Consider the following 15,232-nt stretch of genomic DNA (forward strand, 5'->3'; position numbering starts at 1 on the left):
CCCAATCAGCTTCCAAAAATAAAGTAACAGGACTGGCTGCATCCTATTTCCTTGGGTTTGGCATGCAAAGAACAATTTTTGTACCACAAGCATAACTAGAATTTATACATACTTGGGTCTCTGGAGTAAAGAGACTTGGGACTTGTTTCAGGTCTCACTTACATCATCTTTCACTGGCATCACTCCTGAATTATGCTTGTGTAAGTAAGGGGAGAATCTAGCCCTCTATCTCCATATTCACAAAGTAATTAAAAAAAATCAGGAATATCTTTCTCCAATGGAAAGTTTCAGCTTCCTCTTTTATGTCACTTAAAAGAGGAAGAGTATCCCAGGAGATAATATTGATTTATATGTGACAGCAAAATACACTTGAAACAAAATGGAGTCAAGTTGCCTGAGACACCAGTATAGACTTGAAAAGATAAAGTATTTGCCTCTCAGTATTAAAATGGTATGTTCCAATTCCAGAGATGGCAAAGACATCCTAGGCAGACAGATAGATGTAATTTACACCCAATAATCCAAAACGTAGTTTTAATCTGTCTGCATTATGGGGAGATACTGATTGGTGTATACCTCACTAAAAGGTAACCAAGATACATTCATATTGTTAATTCCATGATTTTCATTATTCCTCCTCCTAAAAACCCTCACTACTGCAGACACGAAGTCCTTGCTGATAATACAGGTACTGTTATTTATTTATTTACTTATTTTTAAGGACAGCATTTTTAAAACTGACCTCTAATTTTGCATATTCAATTTTAGACACCCACGGCTTGACTAAGCAGCCACAGCTCTCAGTAACGTAAATGGTGCAGGATCAGGCCCCAAGTCTCAAAAGTGGAGGGACCCATAGTGAATGGCCACTTTTGCAAATGTGGGCCTAAACATAAAAGAAAAGGCAGCTAGAGAACAAAAGGTTAAAGAGGAGGAATATGAGAGGCTGTAAGGAAAAGGAAACTCACATAGTATTAAAGACTACAGTCCTATCAACATACATCAGCACTATACTTGAAAATAGAAATAAATGCACTCAAACCAAGAGAGGGATAAAGCTTGAATGGTAGCATGGACATATACTGATAGGCAATGAAAATAGAGTAATGGGAACATTTAAAAAGTTGTATAGTTTCAAGAATGTTATATTACTTAGAACTGCACAAAAATTAATTAGATTCAAGTTACTGTTGCTACTTAGACTAATAATTAGACTCATCCTCTTCTTTGAGAACTGAAACTTTAGACAGTTTTTAGGAGATAAAGCCTGCTTTAAGCTTTGGGCTATTAACTCTTATAATCTTTCCAATTGACTTTGCTTTCACATTCCTCTTAATTTGACTAAATATGTTAAACCATTGACCTTGAACTTATCTCCTGCCTTTTAAAGAGACAATATTGAGTACTGTAGACCTGAGGAGTTTAAAGTCTAAATAAGTTTGGAACTTTACAAGTCCTTCAGATTTCATTTCATATACAGAGAAATCTGGAAAAGTACAAACTATCCAATCTCTTTGAAGACTCCATGTTCATCTTTTCAAGTTTCCATTCACCACAAGAGATTAGAGAGATGCTTTTCTTTTCTCTCCCCAGAGTGAATACTGAATCCAGAATGTAAACATAATGGGACCTTAGCAACAGAGAGTCCAATTAGTGAAGTACAGTAAAAGCAAGCAATGCATTGAGAAATGTCACCGTATGGACAAAATATTGTTGCTTTGCAGTCTGAGAGCATCAAAGTCATTTTTAAGTAATACAAAATGATGGACTATGTGGGTACTGCATCCTGGCTGGATATCTAGAAAGTACTGATACGAAGCCATATCATTGTCATATTATTGGATAACGTCTTGGAGTAAGGACCTCATTAAAACAGACAGTAATGGTGGGAATTTAGTATTGGTAAAAGAGGCTAATGATAATCCATCCATGTGTTTCTAAAGAATAGCTGCTACAAAATGAAACTTATTCTTCAGGGCCTTACCCTGCTCCAACTGAATTCAACGGAAAACTTCTCATGGACTTCAGTGGGAGCAGGGAGAGGCACTTTGCCCAACTGCTTTTTTCAGAATGGCAGAAATTAACCTTAGAAACAGGAAAAGAAAGGGACAGGTCCCAGCTATGCCTTGTACTTCACAAAATATCCTAGCTCTGGGATTATTTCTCATTACTGTGAAATCCCCTGTTCCATATTATTGGTTAGCAGACAGTGGAAGTGTTGTAGAAAGACAGGTTTTCTTCAAGAATGCTAAGAAAGCAGAACAGAAAAGCATTCAGGGCTTAACTGAACATTTTAAACACACCCCCATGTTCAGAGTGGTGCAGAGCCTCGCTATCCTAGGGAAAGAGCTGGAGGAATTTTGGAGGCATGTGTCTACAGATGCACCCCAGTGGTGTTCCATATTCCCTTCCTGAACTCCATGCCAGCTCTGCCATGGCCACACCTTCTTCCCCTCTGAGGTGTTTTGTGTCCCATGGGCACAGATATGGAGCATTTTCTGTGCTCCAGGGATTTTATCTGTGTCCAGCTGCTGCTGCAGAGGGATGCAAGGAAGGAGGATGCGGAGGGGCTCTTTATGTTCTCCCCTCATCTGTTCCACTGGCAGAGCAGATGGGCTCAATCAGGCCTTAAGAAGGCCTAGATCTTTTACGCATTTCAAGATTTATTAATTAATGGGTGACTCCTGGAAATTCTGACAACAACACTAAATGATACATAGTTCAAGAGCAATATTAATCACTTTTGTCCTCTTGTCCCAATTCACTACAACAAATTGTTTCATCTAATGATTCCCATGTATCCTTATAGGTCTGATTCTGCAACCCTTGCTGGTGCTGAGTAGCAATTACTCACATAAGTAGTCCCAGAGACTTCAGTGGACCACTCAACTTTGTAAGTGCTTCTTATTGGAAGAGTTTACTCCCGGGAGAATTCTGTGCCACTGTGCACACACAGAATTAATTTCCCCTGCAGATTTTTTTTCTCTGCAGAATATAGATTCTGCTGGAGAGGTGCTGCAATTACACTTTTTGCCCCACCAGGGGCTGCTGTGGTGCCAGAAGAGAGGGCAGCCAGCCAGAGAGGCTGCATTCCTCACAGAAGGGCCCAGTGAGGAGGCACTGGACAGACAGAATGGGGCACACAGGGCTGCTGGGGGTGTGTGTCACAGAATGGGGTTCAGAAGGGCTAGTGGGGGGGAACAGACTGGGGTGCAGGCTCAGGAGCTAGTGGGGTGACAGCATGAGCCAGGGGCTGAATGGGAGGGGGGCTGCATGGCCACATAAGGACGGGGGGTAGGGAGTGCAGGGACACACGGGGATGGGGACAGATGTGCCTGACTGAATGGGAGAGGCAAGGGGTCAGGCAGTGTCTGTATGGGGTAGGCTCCCCAATTCCCTAACAATCCCTCCCCGCCAAAAACCTCCCTGTTCCATACTTCTCCCACCCACACCCAACAACCCTCCAGGTTTGCTCTCAGACACTTTCCGTTAGCTTCTCCATTACCCTTGACTACCCCAAGCCTTTTCACTGCTTCTGAGGGGTGTGGGGAATATGTTTCTGTATTGCAGTTTAAATGAATTACTCAAAGTTCTGTATTAATATGCCTAGTAAGGAATCTATGTGTCAAAAAAAAAATCCGGATTTTTTTTTGGTCTCTATTGTTACAGACATAGCAGCTGACAGGTATTTTGAAATAAATTACCAAAATAACTGAAACGGACAGGATTATATTGTGTCATTTTGACAAATAAAATATGCAGAATTTTAAAATTCTGGATGCAGAATTTTAAAATTTTTGGTATAGAATTTTTAATTTGTTGGTGCAGAATTCCCCCGGGAGTAAGAGTTGCAGAATTTGGACTTTTATAAGAAAGAAACAACCCCTGTAGATTTCCCAAAGCTGAAATTAGGAAATTGGGTCCAGAGTTAACAATGGGATATTAGAGCCAAGCACTTAATAGTAAGCTTCCTCCTCTTTCTGAAAAGAAAGGAAAATTTTCCACATTTTCTTGATTCAGTAAAGAGGTTTCAAGCACAGAGCTGCAGGGAACATGGGAGATAAGAGGTATGTTGACAACTGTAGCCTACATAACAAAGGAAATATAAAACTAGCTGAAACTTGCCAACATTACACATTTCTAGAATGGGATACAATGTCCCAGTTTAGAAATAAAAAGATTTGTATGGGTCTGGAAATATGCTTGTTCTTGTCCCTTTCAGTATTCTACCAGATGTAAAGTGTACTCTGCACTTACTCTGTTCTGGCAGCATTCTGTACTGAAATTTAGCATATGTCTTTTGGGTCATAGGAATGCCCTTTCTGTGGACATATGTTTCATGTCCAAAAGGAACTGAAAGGGGTAAACTCCATGACCATGAAAAGCCAGAGCTTCTGGAATTTTATGTCTGACAATGGATTCTGCTGAATTATAGACAGAAACATGTAGCCACTGCTGCAGAAAAAAGCTGTCAAGTCCCTCTAATTTCCAGGGGCTTTGGTCATAGCTCAAGTTTTGCATGGTGAGCCTCTTGAAAAGGAAACAGACCTTTACTCCTTGCATATGGTAGTGCTGATAGCTGTGTCATTTCATTTATCCTAGTTTAAATGTTAATGGTGTTAATTTTACAGCAACGTCTAAAAAAATCTTGTTTGGGATAACAGATTCCTTGCTTAACATTGATAGGGTCCTCCTGTTTAAAATCTGTTGGACAATACCAAGTAAATCAATCTATATTTGTCTAGTGAGCTTCTATGTACATTCTATGTACAATTCCTGGTCTGAACTGAAAAGTGAAAGTGAAAAGACACTGTTGCTGAAATCTCACTAAAGAATATACAAAGAAGAATTATTCAGGCTAAGTCAGTAATAGACATTTAATGACTAATAGTTTCTGATGACTGGTCCTTTATAAGATTTTACAATTCTTTAGTTATTCCTACTGAGCACTGATAAGAAGAGAGGGCAACTTGAGGACACAAGTTTGACCTGCACTAACTGTCAAGACAAACATTTTCAAAATCAGCTTGCTAACGTTATAGACACCTAAATCCATATTTAAGCCCAGTTCCTGCAAACAGTTACATATGTATGTACCTTTAAGCATGAGAATAGTCCCACTGAATTCCAAGTGGGTAAAATTAAGCAATGCGTAACTCTGTGCACGATTGGAGCCTTAGTCACACTAATTAACTGACCAGATTTTCAGAGGTGAAAATCAGGCCACTTACATGCCTTACTTTAGGTACTCAAGTTTGACATTTTGGCCTCAGTAATTGTTGGATTTGTTCTACCATTTTCAACAGAGAAGTCTCATTGAATACAACAAAAATGTCTATATTAAATCATATCAGTACAATGCCCATATTAAATCATATCAGGCTCCAATGGAAATGTTATATTACTGACATTAATGCTAGGGATGGTAATGCAGCTCATGAAAGTTAATCCAATGAACTTTAATGGAGGGAAAGGAAATATTTATTTTGTTACCGATTTTTGGTAGGCAAGTACAATTTAATTTTGCATTACTGTCGAGCCCACAGAAAAACACATTTACAGTATCTGTACATGTAGCCTGATTTATCCTTTTATATTGACATTTGAGATGTGTGTGCATGTTGGGGAAGTTGTCTTACTTTCTACTGTATTTTCTTGATTCCTTCTGTACCTTCTGCTCTTCCTCCTAAAGAGGAGACTTCCTAAGCTGGCCAGGAGCTTGATCCAGGGTGTACAGATTACAGGTTATGAGGCTTTTACCGTATGGCTTTGTGACAAATTACATATTAACCTTGCTATCCTCCTATTCCACTCCAGTGAGGATCTGCAATACTAGCCCCAAGCCTGGAAGGACCCTGGGCCTTCCTCTGTAGAACGCAGTGAATCATTGAAGTACCTTTAATAAGGAACATAATGGTAATGCTTTCTTCAGATCATCATTATTCTTCTTCAAGCAGAAAGGTGCTGCTAATATAGTGATACAAAACACTACTTCTATTCTGAGTCCATGAGAATCACTTAGTTTAGGCTGATTATCGAGAAAAAGAGCCTAACAGATCTTAACAGTCACGAATATGACATTTTTGGAGGGAAGAAGTGGAAACCAGATAGCTTGAGACATTTAAAACTAGACTAGACAAAAACACCAGTAATTCTACAATAAAGAACAATTCTGCTTTGCAACGAGATGGAGTAGATGATGAAATCAGTCTCTTTCATTTCTAAGTTCTTTGAGTCTCTTACTTTCCTAAATGCTTCCAACTCAGCTACGCTTGATCTTTCTTGTGTGAGGGAAGGAGTCATTAGGACTTTCCTCCAACAGTCAAGTCCCAGAACTATTGTCCACTGTCCCAAGTATGTCCAGGAAGCCTCACCGTGAAAGGAGAGGCCTAAGAGTAGTTGACAAGCCAGTGGGTGTTTGTAAGGCAAACAGACTTAAAATTAAATGGCCAGAGAAAATACAAAATAATTACCTATATAGAGAGCCACTGTTTCTCTGCCTTCAAATTAATATACTGTTACGTTCCACTTTCTGAATATCTAGCCAAAATGAATAAAGTTTTGGCCCCCCTTAATGCAGACAGGACATCTTTGGGGCCTGATGCAACTGGCCCTCAGTTAGAGGTATACAATGCAAATAATCACAACAAGAAAGACCTTTATTGATCACAGTGAAGCATGTATCCTTAGAAAGTACTTCATGGATATCTTGGCTATTAATCCACTTATATTGCTTGTGTTATTACAGATGATGAACTCACACTGCTTTTGAGTTAGATTCACTTTTGCAGAAATGTCACTATAATTTAGCGTTCAAATAAAGTGTTAGTAGTTATGTGATTGAAAGAAATGGAACAGAATGAACAATAGATGAAGAATGATTTCTAAAACAAATATAAGTACTGTTGTATCCTTTAAACTTACGCTCTCCATGCCACATCTTTAACAAGGCACGCAGTGGGCACCAGAAATAAACCAAGCCAGAAGTATCCACATCTCAGAACCATTCCTGCCTATGAAGAAACAGAAATAATTAAGGGATGGATCAGCTTCATGTCATAGTGAGTAGGTGGTTGTTTGAAAAGAATAAGTAGGTGACAACATTATTAAATAGGCATACAGGGCCTGATCCAAAGCCTATTGAAGTCAATGAAAATAATCTCATTGACTTCACTGGGATTTGGATCAGGCCTATAATAAATAAATGGTAATGATACTTTATATTGGTATCATCCCTCTCATTCCAAAGGATGTCAGAATGTTTTAGAAGTATACACACAAATCATATCTTATTGCTAAGCCCATTATTGCGATAAATCTGTGAATCCACCTATCCACACAGGTATATATCCACATACGTAGAGCCATGTGATGTAAACCGTTGACCATCTTTCTTGCCCTCTGCCTACTAATCCTTCAGGACTCATTTGAACATTCCAGACCTCTGAGCAGCTTCAAATAGCTCTCATTTAAAAAAATCATCAATTGGTCACAGAAATATTTCAGCCTTTTCACACTTAAATATGGAATTTCCTCTCAAAATGTCTCCTACCTGAGACCCAGGATGGGCCAGATTCACACCTGTCCCCATGACAAGTTTTTCATACCTTCTAATATTTCACATCCTTGCAGGGTTAGCAACAAAAGCATTATAGTTTGGACAGAGTTATTTCCAGAATTCCAATGGGGATCAGCTCTCACGTCTAGCCCTGGAAGGCTCCAAGATAAATTTACTTAAAGTCATGGCAGCGCTATTTATAGACAATCTATTTGAGGTAATATTTAGAGGTTTTTTATGTCTCCACTTTGAACCTTGTACATTTAGACTAATGGTAACTAGGAGACCTCACTACAGGTGGGAGGGATACAAAAAAACAGTTGCTATAAAAATAGTAAACTAAATTTGTTTTTCTATAGATGTGACATATATAGAATATGCAATGGTGAGGTGTGGTGTAAGCGTTTTAGAACTTCTTTGGGAGGAGCTGCATAACTCATTTGTTCTCTCAGTATTCATATATGATGTTCCCATTCCATATTTAATCGTATAAACCTTTATCCCACATTATCTTGTATTCTATGCAAAATACACACACACACACGTGCACGCACACACACAGACAGACACACACACAAACGCCTCTTATTTATTTACCTCTCTAAGGCATCCAATGGCACCTATTAGAGTAGGATCTTGGTATGTATATACACAGACTCACACAAATGGAAGAGCAGGCATATTTGAAATGCAGACATATTTGATTTACCTATGCGACACCACTGCTCAACAATTTTGGGAAGAAGTGAAGAAGAATATTGTGTGTAACTGAAACATCAGGGGTACTTAGGTAGATGTTGAGAGTGAATTTAGATATGCATGGAGTGTAAAAAGAACATAACCTCTGGAATTTGGACTTGTGATAAGAACTGTAGGATTTTCAGTTACACGTGGTGGTCAGGACCTTCATCTTACATTTCAGTAGAAAAACAGTCCTCAAACCATGCAGAAGCACTGGATCACTATTAAGAACATAAGAATGGCCAATGCCAGGTGCTTCAGAGGGAATGGGCAGAACAGGTAATCATCAAGTGATCCATCCCTATCGCCCATTCCCAGCTTCTGGCAAACAGAGGCTAGGGACACCATCCCTGCCCATCCTGGCTAATAGCCTCCATGAACTTATCTAGTTCTTTTTTTAACCCAGTATTGTTTCTGGAGGAAAAACAGCCACACATTCAACTGCTAGTGTATCTTCTTGTAGCACCTGGAGTTCTTCTTGGTCTCTCATTATTTGATTTGTTTATAGGTGGCCATATCACAGTGCAAGTATAGTTAGCAATAACTTGTCCCTTATTAACACTGGTTTTAGGTAGGAGTTCCTGAATTCATTCATCAGTTGTTGGATGTTAAATCCTCCACACTATTTCTGGAGTGACAGATTAGTGGTAAATCTTTTACTGCAACAGAGACTAAAATATACCGAGTGCTAAAGCATTTATGGGATTTATGGATACTTTGCCACCCACTAGAACAGGAAGTAAACAAATTCCAGTCTGAGAATCAGTTCTAGGCTATTTGTGATCTTTCATTCCTGCTTTCAGATTAGAAATACTTGCACCATATGGCCAGTTTTGAGGTGTGATGCTTATCTAGGGAGGGGAAATCTCTATAGCCTATTATAAACCCAAAGGCTGAATGACAGGTTTCAGAGTAGCAGCCGTGTTAGTCTGTATCCACAAAAAGAACAGGAGTACTTGTGGCACCTTAGAGACTAACAAAGTGCATTATGCTCAAATAAATTTGTTAGTCTCTAAGGTGCCACAAGTACTCCTGTTCTTTTTCCAAAGGCTGAAATGTAACATAAACAAACAAACAAAAAGTACTGGCAAAATACCCTTCTAATTACCTTGTTACTTTGCCTTGGGTTTGCTCCTGCAGTCCTTGCATGATCCTGCCATCCTTGCACATACTAGTATTCCTTACTTACGTGAATATTCCCAGTGACCTCAGCTGGACTACTCACACAAGTAAGGACTAGTGCAAGCATTGCAGGATGAGGACTCATATACATTTCCTAATATTTGTGCTTTTGATATTTTATGCTGTGTCTTTTGCCTTCAGTGGTGAATTTTGCCTTGGTGAAGTATTCTTAACATACAGAACAGTCTGAGAACAAATTAAATAGAAATTTAAATATAATTATTTTACAGTCTTGTCAATTTAATTAATGGTTATCATAGGTGGCAGGTATAATAGTCCAGGGAAGGCTTCGCAATCGCTGTCACAGGATGCCAGATTGCGGGTTTTTACTTATTATTATGTGCTATGCAGTTTCTGGGGCAGCTGAGGAGATGGTATCTGCTATTCAGCTTCCTGGGTTCATCAGTAATCTCCCTGGACTCCATGGGGGGCCTGGCCTGGGGGCGCAGCATGGGCGGGGCCACGCTAGGCTGTTTGGGAAGGCACAGCCTACCCCTGCCTATGATACCTACCGCCCATGACTAACAGCGTTTTGTTCTAGTACATCAGAATCAGGACGTCTTCCAAACAATCAGTGGGGCCACTGGACAGTTGAGATACTAAAGGAGCACTCAAGGAAGACAAGGCCATTGCAGAAAAGCTAAATGAATTCTCTGTATCAGTCTACACTGCAGAGGATGTGAGGGAGATTCCCACGCTTGAGCCATACTGTTTAGTGACAAATCTGAGGAACTGTTCCAGATTGAGGGGTCAGTAGAGAAGGCTTTGGAACAAGTTGATAAATTAATCAGTAGTAAGACACCAGGACCAGATGGTATTCACCCAAAAGTTCTGAAGGAACTCAAATATGAAATTGCAGAACTACTAACTGTAGTATGTAACCTATCATTTAAATCAGCCTCATTACCAGATGACTGAAGGATAGTAATACAATGCCGATTTTTAAAAAAGGGTCCAAAGATGATCCTGGCAATTACAGGCCGAAAAGCATAACTTCAGTAGCAGGCAAACTGGTTGAAACTATAGTAAAGAACAGAATTATCAGACACATAAATGAACACAATTTGCTGTGAAAGAATCAACAAGGCTTTTGTAAAGGGAAATCATTCTTCATCAATCTTTTAGTATTTTCTGAGGGGTTCAACAAACATGTGGACAAGATCAACAAACAAGGGACTCTAGTGTACTTGGACTTTCAGAAAGCCTTTGACAAGGTCCCTCACCAAAGGCTCCTAAGCAAAATAAGCAGTCAGGGGGTAAGAGGAAAGATCCCCTCATATATCAGTAACTGGTTAAAAATAGGAAACAAAGGTGGGAATAAATGGTCAGTTTTCACAGTGGAGAGAGATAAACAACAGAGTCCCCCAAGGATCTGTACTGGGACCAATGCTGTTCAACATGTTCATAAATGATCTGGAAAATGGGGTAAACTGTGAGGTTGCAAAATTTGCAGATGATACAAATTTCTCAAGATAGTTAAGTCCAAAGCTGACTGCAAAGACTTACAAAGGGATCTCACAAAATTGGGTGACTGGGCAACAAAATGGCAGATGAAATTCAATGTTTGATAAATCCAAAGTAATGCCCATTGGAAAACATAATCTCAACTAAACATACAAAATGATAGGATCTAAATTAGCTGTTACAACTCAAGAAAGAGACCTTGGAGTCATCACGGATTTCTCTGAAAACATCTGCTCAGTGTGAAGCAGCAGTCAAAGAACTAACGGAATGTTAGGAACCATTAGGAAATGGATAAACAATGAGACAGAAAATATCATAATGTTACTGTATACATCCATTGAACTTCCTCACTTTGAATTCTGTGTGCAGTTCTGGCTGTCCCATCTCAAAAAAGATATATTAGAATTGAAAAAACTACAGAGAAGGTAAACAAAAAGTGATTAGGGGTATGGAACAGCTTCCATATGAGAAGAGGCTCATCTTAGAAAAAGATGACTAAGAACGGATATGATAGAGGTCTATAAAATCATGAACAGGTTGGAGAAATTAAATAAGTGTTATTTACCCCTTCACATAACACAAGAACCAGGGGTCACCCAATGAAATTAGTAGGCAGCATGTTTAAAACAAACATAACGATGGACTTCTTCAAGTAGTGTCCCTGTGGGTGCTCCTCTTCAGGTGCACATAGGCCTCTCATGCCCTTGATTTTAAGGCCCAGCTTGTCTTAGTTGGGGTTGGTCCTGCTTTGAGCAGGAGATCGGACTAGATGACCTCCTGAGGTCTCTTCCATCCCTAATCTATGATTATATGATTCTATGATTACAGGAACCCATACTTTGACAAAGACCCTCACCCAAGTCAGGGATGATGGAATCAGTCCTTGTACCACCCCCGCCCTGGATGTTCCTCCGCAGTGGCTGTACTAGGGTCCTTGGGCAGTAATTTGCCATATCTGCACCATGAAAGTAGAGTCACACAGTCTCCTCCACCAAACCCCCAACATTAGGAGACCTTTGAAGAACAGGCTAGGGGGGCAGACAAGGAGTCTATCCCTCAAACACCTATTTTGTCTTTGTCTCTGGATGAGGCAGTCATGCCTCCACCTCCATCGATGGCTGATGATTTTTATCAGTTCCAGGACCTTGTGAAGAGGGTGGTGGACTCCACCAAGTTGCCTCTTGAGAAGGTTAAAACTTATATCACAATCTCCTGCACATTGTGCAATCATCAACACCCACCCGGATTGCACTACCCATTAATGAAGTGCTCCTGGGTCCAGCAAAGACTGGGTGGCAAACTCCTGCCACCCAGGGCCGTCCCTAGCTATTCTGGGGCCCTACGCAGCCCCCACGTGGGAAGAAGCGGAGCAGGGGCTGGAGCAGCACGCAAATTTCCTGGTGCCCTACGCAGCTGCGTACTTTGCGTATGGGTAAGGGCGGCCCTGCTGCCACCCAACTGCCAACTTGTAAAAGGGCAGATAAGAAATGTTATGTTCCTCCCAGGAACTCAGAATTTTGTTTTTCCACCCCTCAATTCACAGTTGTCCCTAAGGACAGACAGACAAATAGAGGGGAACAACAACAGGTGATGTATATACAAGTCAACTTGATTCACTGTAAACAGAATGGCAGAAATGGGTATTTAAGGGTATGTCTACACTGCAATAAAAAAAAGCATGAGCCCGAGTCAGCTGACCTGGGCCAGCCAGGATTGTGGGTCTCTTATTGCAATGTAGATGTAACCCCAGAGGAATAAATGTGGACAAGGAAGGGGTCTTACAGACAGGTTCACAGAGGTTGTACCAAGCTGGGGTGACTGTGTGGCTTGCAGGCAATTGTGTGAGAGGCTGACAGGTAGGCAGGAAGGCAGACAGGTAGGATCAGTGTCAAAGTTAGGGGGGCAGAGGAATTGAATAATTCAATTGTCATTGCACATTTTATTTATTCACAATGAACAAATAAAGAGCACAACCACAAGCAAAAGCATTTAGTTTGAGATTCTTGGGAACACACAGAGAATTCACCTTAATTTAACTGATAAGGTTGATGACTTAATCATAACCAGCGTCATGGACAGTGGGTGGGCCCTTCCTTCAGAGAGGCTAGTCCCCCAGACCTGCCCTTTCCGCAGGAGGCCCCGCTGCCCCTCGCGGCCAGAGCCCTGAATCCCCCCTCCCCTCCCAGAGAAGCCATGGGCCGGTCGGAACCCTGAGCCTCCTCCCTGCCACCGGAGGAGCCCCAGGCAGGCCCCATGTCAGTCGGCCGACCTGAGCCACCCCTGGAGTTCCACAACACCTATCTCAGCTATTCGGGCTGGGTAGGAGGTAGGAGTTGGGGCTAACGCAAATAAGAAAATAATATCACAGTCACTTTTTGTCTTCAACCACAGCCAGCCAATTAACTTTTTGGGAAAGGACATGTTAAACCACCAGAACCCTGCCATGATGCCCAAACTTTTCTATTTGAGGGTCAAACATATTATTTCAAAAAGGGTAAGGGGCCACAGTCAATGCTCAGCGGCAGATTTTCTACCCTTTGCACCACATCCAACTAGTACTGCTTTAACTTGTGCTGGAGCAGAGAATCAGGGACTCATAACTGATGGGGAGTTCTCAGCATTTTCTCTCACCCAGGCTGCCTGATACGTCTGTAGGGGAGGAGAGATATTCTTAGCTCATTGCTCCACTAGGCTCAGGCAGAGCCAGATGTATCTTGCTCTCCTTGGGGCTCCCACAGCCTGGAAGGGAAGCAGGAAATGGAGCAGCCAAGGCTATTCTCTCCTCCTTCCTATGTGATTCATAGCGGGCCACAGAAGGGTATGTGGATAGTAAGGACAGAAGCTTCTAGGTGTGCTCCCAGCTGGATCTCACTCTAATGCAGCTCCTGGGACTGAGGAGAAGCAGTGCATCACACTTCTCCTTCATAGCAACAGAGTGAGTCAGACACAGATTTACAATCTCAGGGCATAGCTTAGAGAACACAGTCTCAGTTCATAATTAAATACACATTTATTTTCATAACACCGTTGCCCCTGAAGGCCTCAAGTGATGGCCAGGCTACAGCTTGGACATCCTTGCTATAGATTTCCATAGGCTTCCAGTAAACACTTTCGGCCTGACTTCAGTGGGAGCAGGATCAGGCCCCTAAATTGAAAAATCAACCACAAATGAGTGGAACAACATGGCTGCACAAACCCCTCAACAAGCAACTGATGGATCTACACATTTTTGTAAACCTTCTCGGAAAGGTCTTCTTCCTTAGGAATTGAATATCTGCAATCAATGCAGCCCCTGCACATGCTGAGCTCTCTCTACATTGACTAGTTCCATGATAATCCAGGGTATTTTTCATGGTTTAAAAGGCATTTAATTTTGAGAGGGTAAAATATGCCAAATTTGATCAACCACGGCTGTGTAAATGGCTCAGTAAACCTTAAGGAACAGAGGACGTAGGAACATAATAAGTGCATTCATAGCATGCAAACACTCAGAATATTTTCTATCACACAGCAACGTAATTTAATTATTTATATTCAGAAGAAGGAAAATAGTGAGGGGTTTTACTTCCCTCCATTTAAATGGTAAAATAGGAATAGCTAAATTCTCTGAACACCACTTATTGCTGTTCCTATTAGTTTTTGTCAATTGAATGCTCAGTAATCTCACCATACACTATTACACGTTATTAATTTCTTTTTTATTATATGTATTATCGTAACACCTAAAGTCCCAAGCCAAAAATGAGATCTCATTGTGCTAGGCACTCTGCAAACACATAGTCGAGATAGTCCCTGCCTCAAAGAACTTACAATCTAAATAGAAAAGACAGGCACAGAATGGGAGGTCAACCAGAGGCACAAGGAGGTGAAGTGACTTGCACAAGGTCACATGGCAGGTCAGTGGGAGAGCTGGGAACAGAACTCATGTCTCTTGACTTATCCACTAGACCACACTGCAGCAAGACTGAAAATTCTGTAGCATGAAGATGAAATCACTTCTGTTCAAAAATGTGTACTGAAAGGTTTGCCTTTAATGCCTGCTGTGAGCGGGGGGTAGGGAGGGGTTTACAGGAATAAATTTGATTTCATGGTTCATTGACAGTTTATACTACAATGTCATTTGATGCAGAGAATACAATGTCAAAACAAAACAATTCATTTACAAAGTCATTTAGAGGACACTGCTAGGTTACAATCACTTTCTTCTTTTGTTCCATAGGCGCCAACTCTGTGGGTGCTCCAGGGTTGGAGCACCCACGGGGAAAAACTAGTCACTTGCTGGAGGAT

At 41.0% G+C, this 15,232-nt stretch overlaps 1 protein-coding gene across 2 annotated transcripts in view; it reads right to left on the minus strand.

Moving 5' to 3' along the window:
- ATP8A2 (ATPase phospholipid transporting 8A2) overlaps positions 1-15,232 on the minus strand; it is a 674,656-nt gene that overhangs the window by 43,755 nt on the left and 615,669 nt on the right. For both annotated transcript variants that reach the window (XM_074958618.1, XM_074958626.1), the window contains exon 34: positions 6,925-7,013. In XM_074958618.1, the coding sequence (XP_074814719.1) occupies positions 6,925-7,013 (89 nt within the window). The remainder of the gene's footprint in view (positions 1-6,924; positions 7,014-15,232) is intronic.

The sequence above is a fragment of the Natator depressus genome, chromosome 1 (assembly GCF_965152275.1).
Source record: "Natator depressus isolate rNatDep1 chromosome 1, rNatDep2.hap1, whole genome shotgun sequence".
Classification (NCBI taxonomy): Eukaryota; Metazoa; Chordata; order Testudines; family Cheloniidae; genus Natator; species Natator depressus.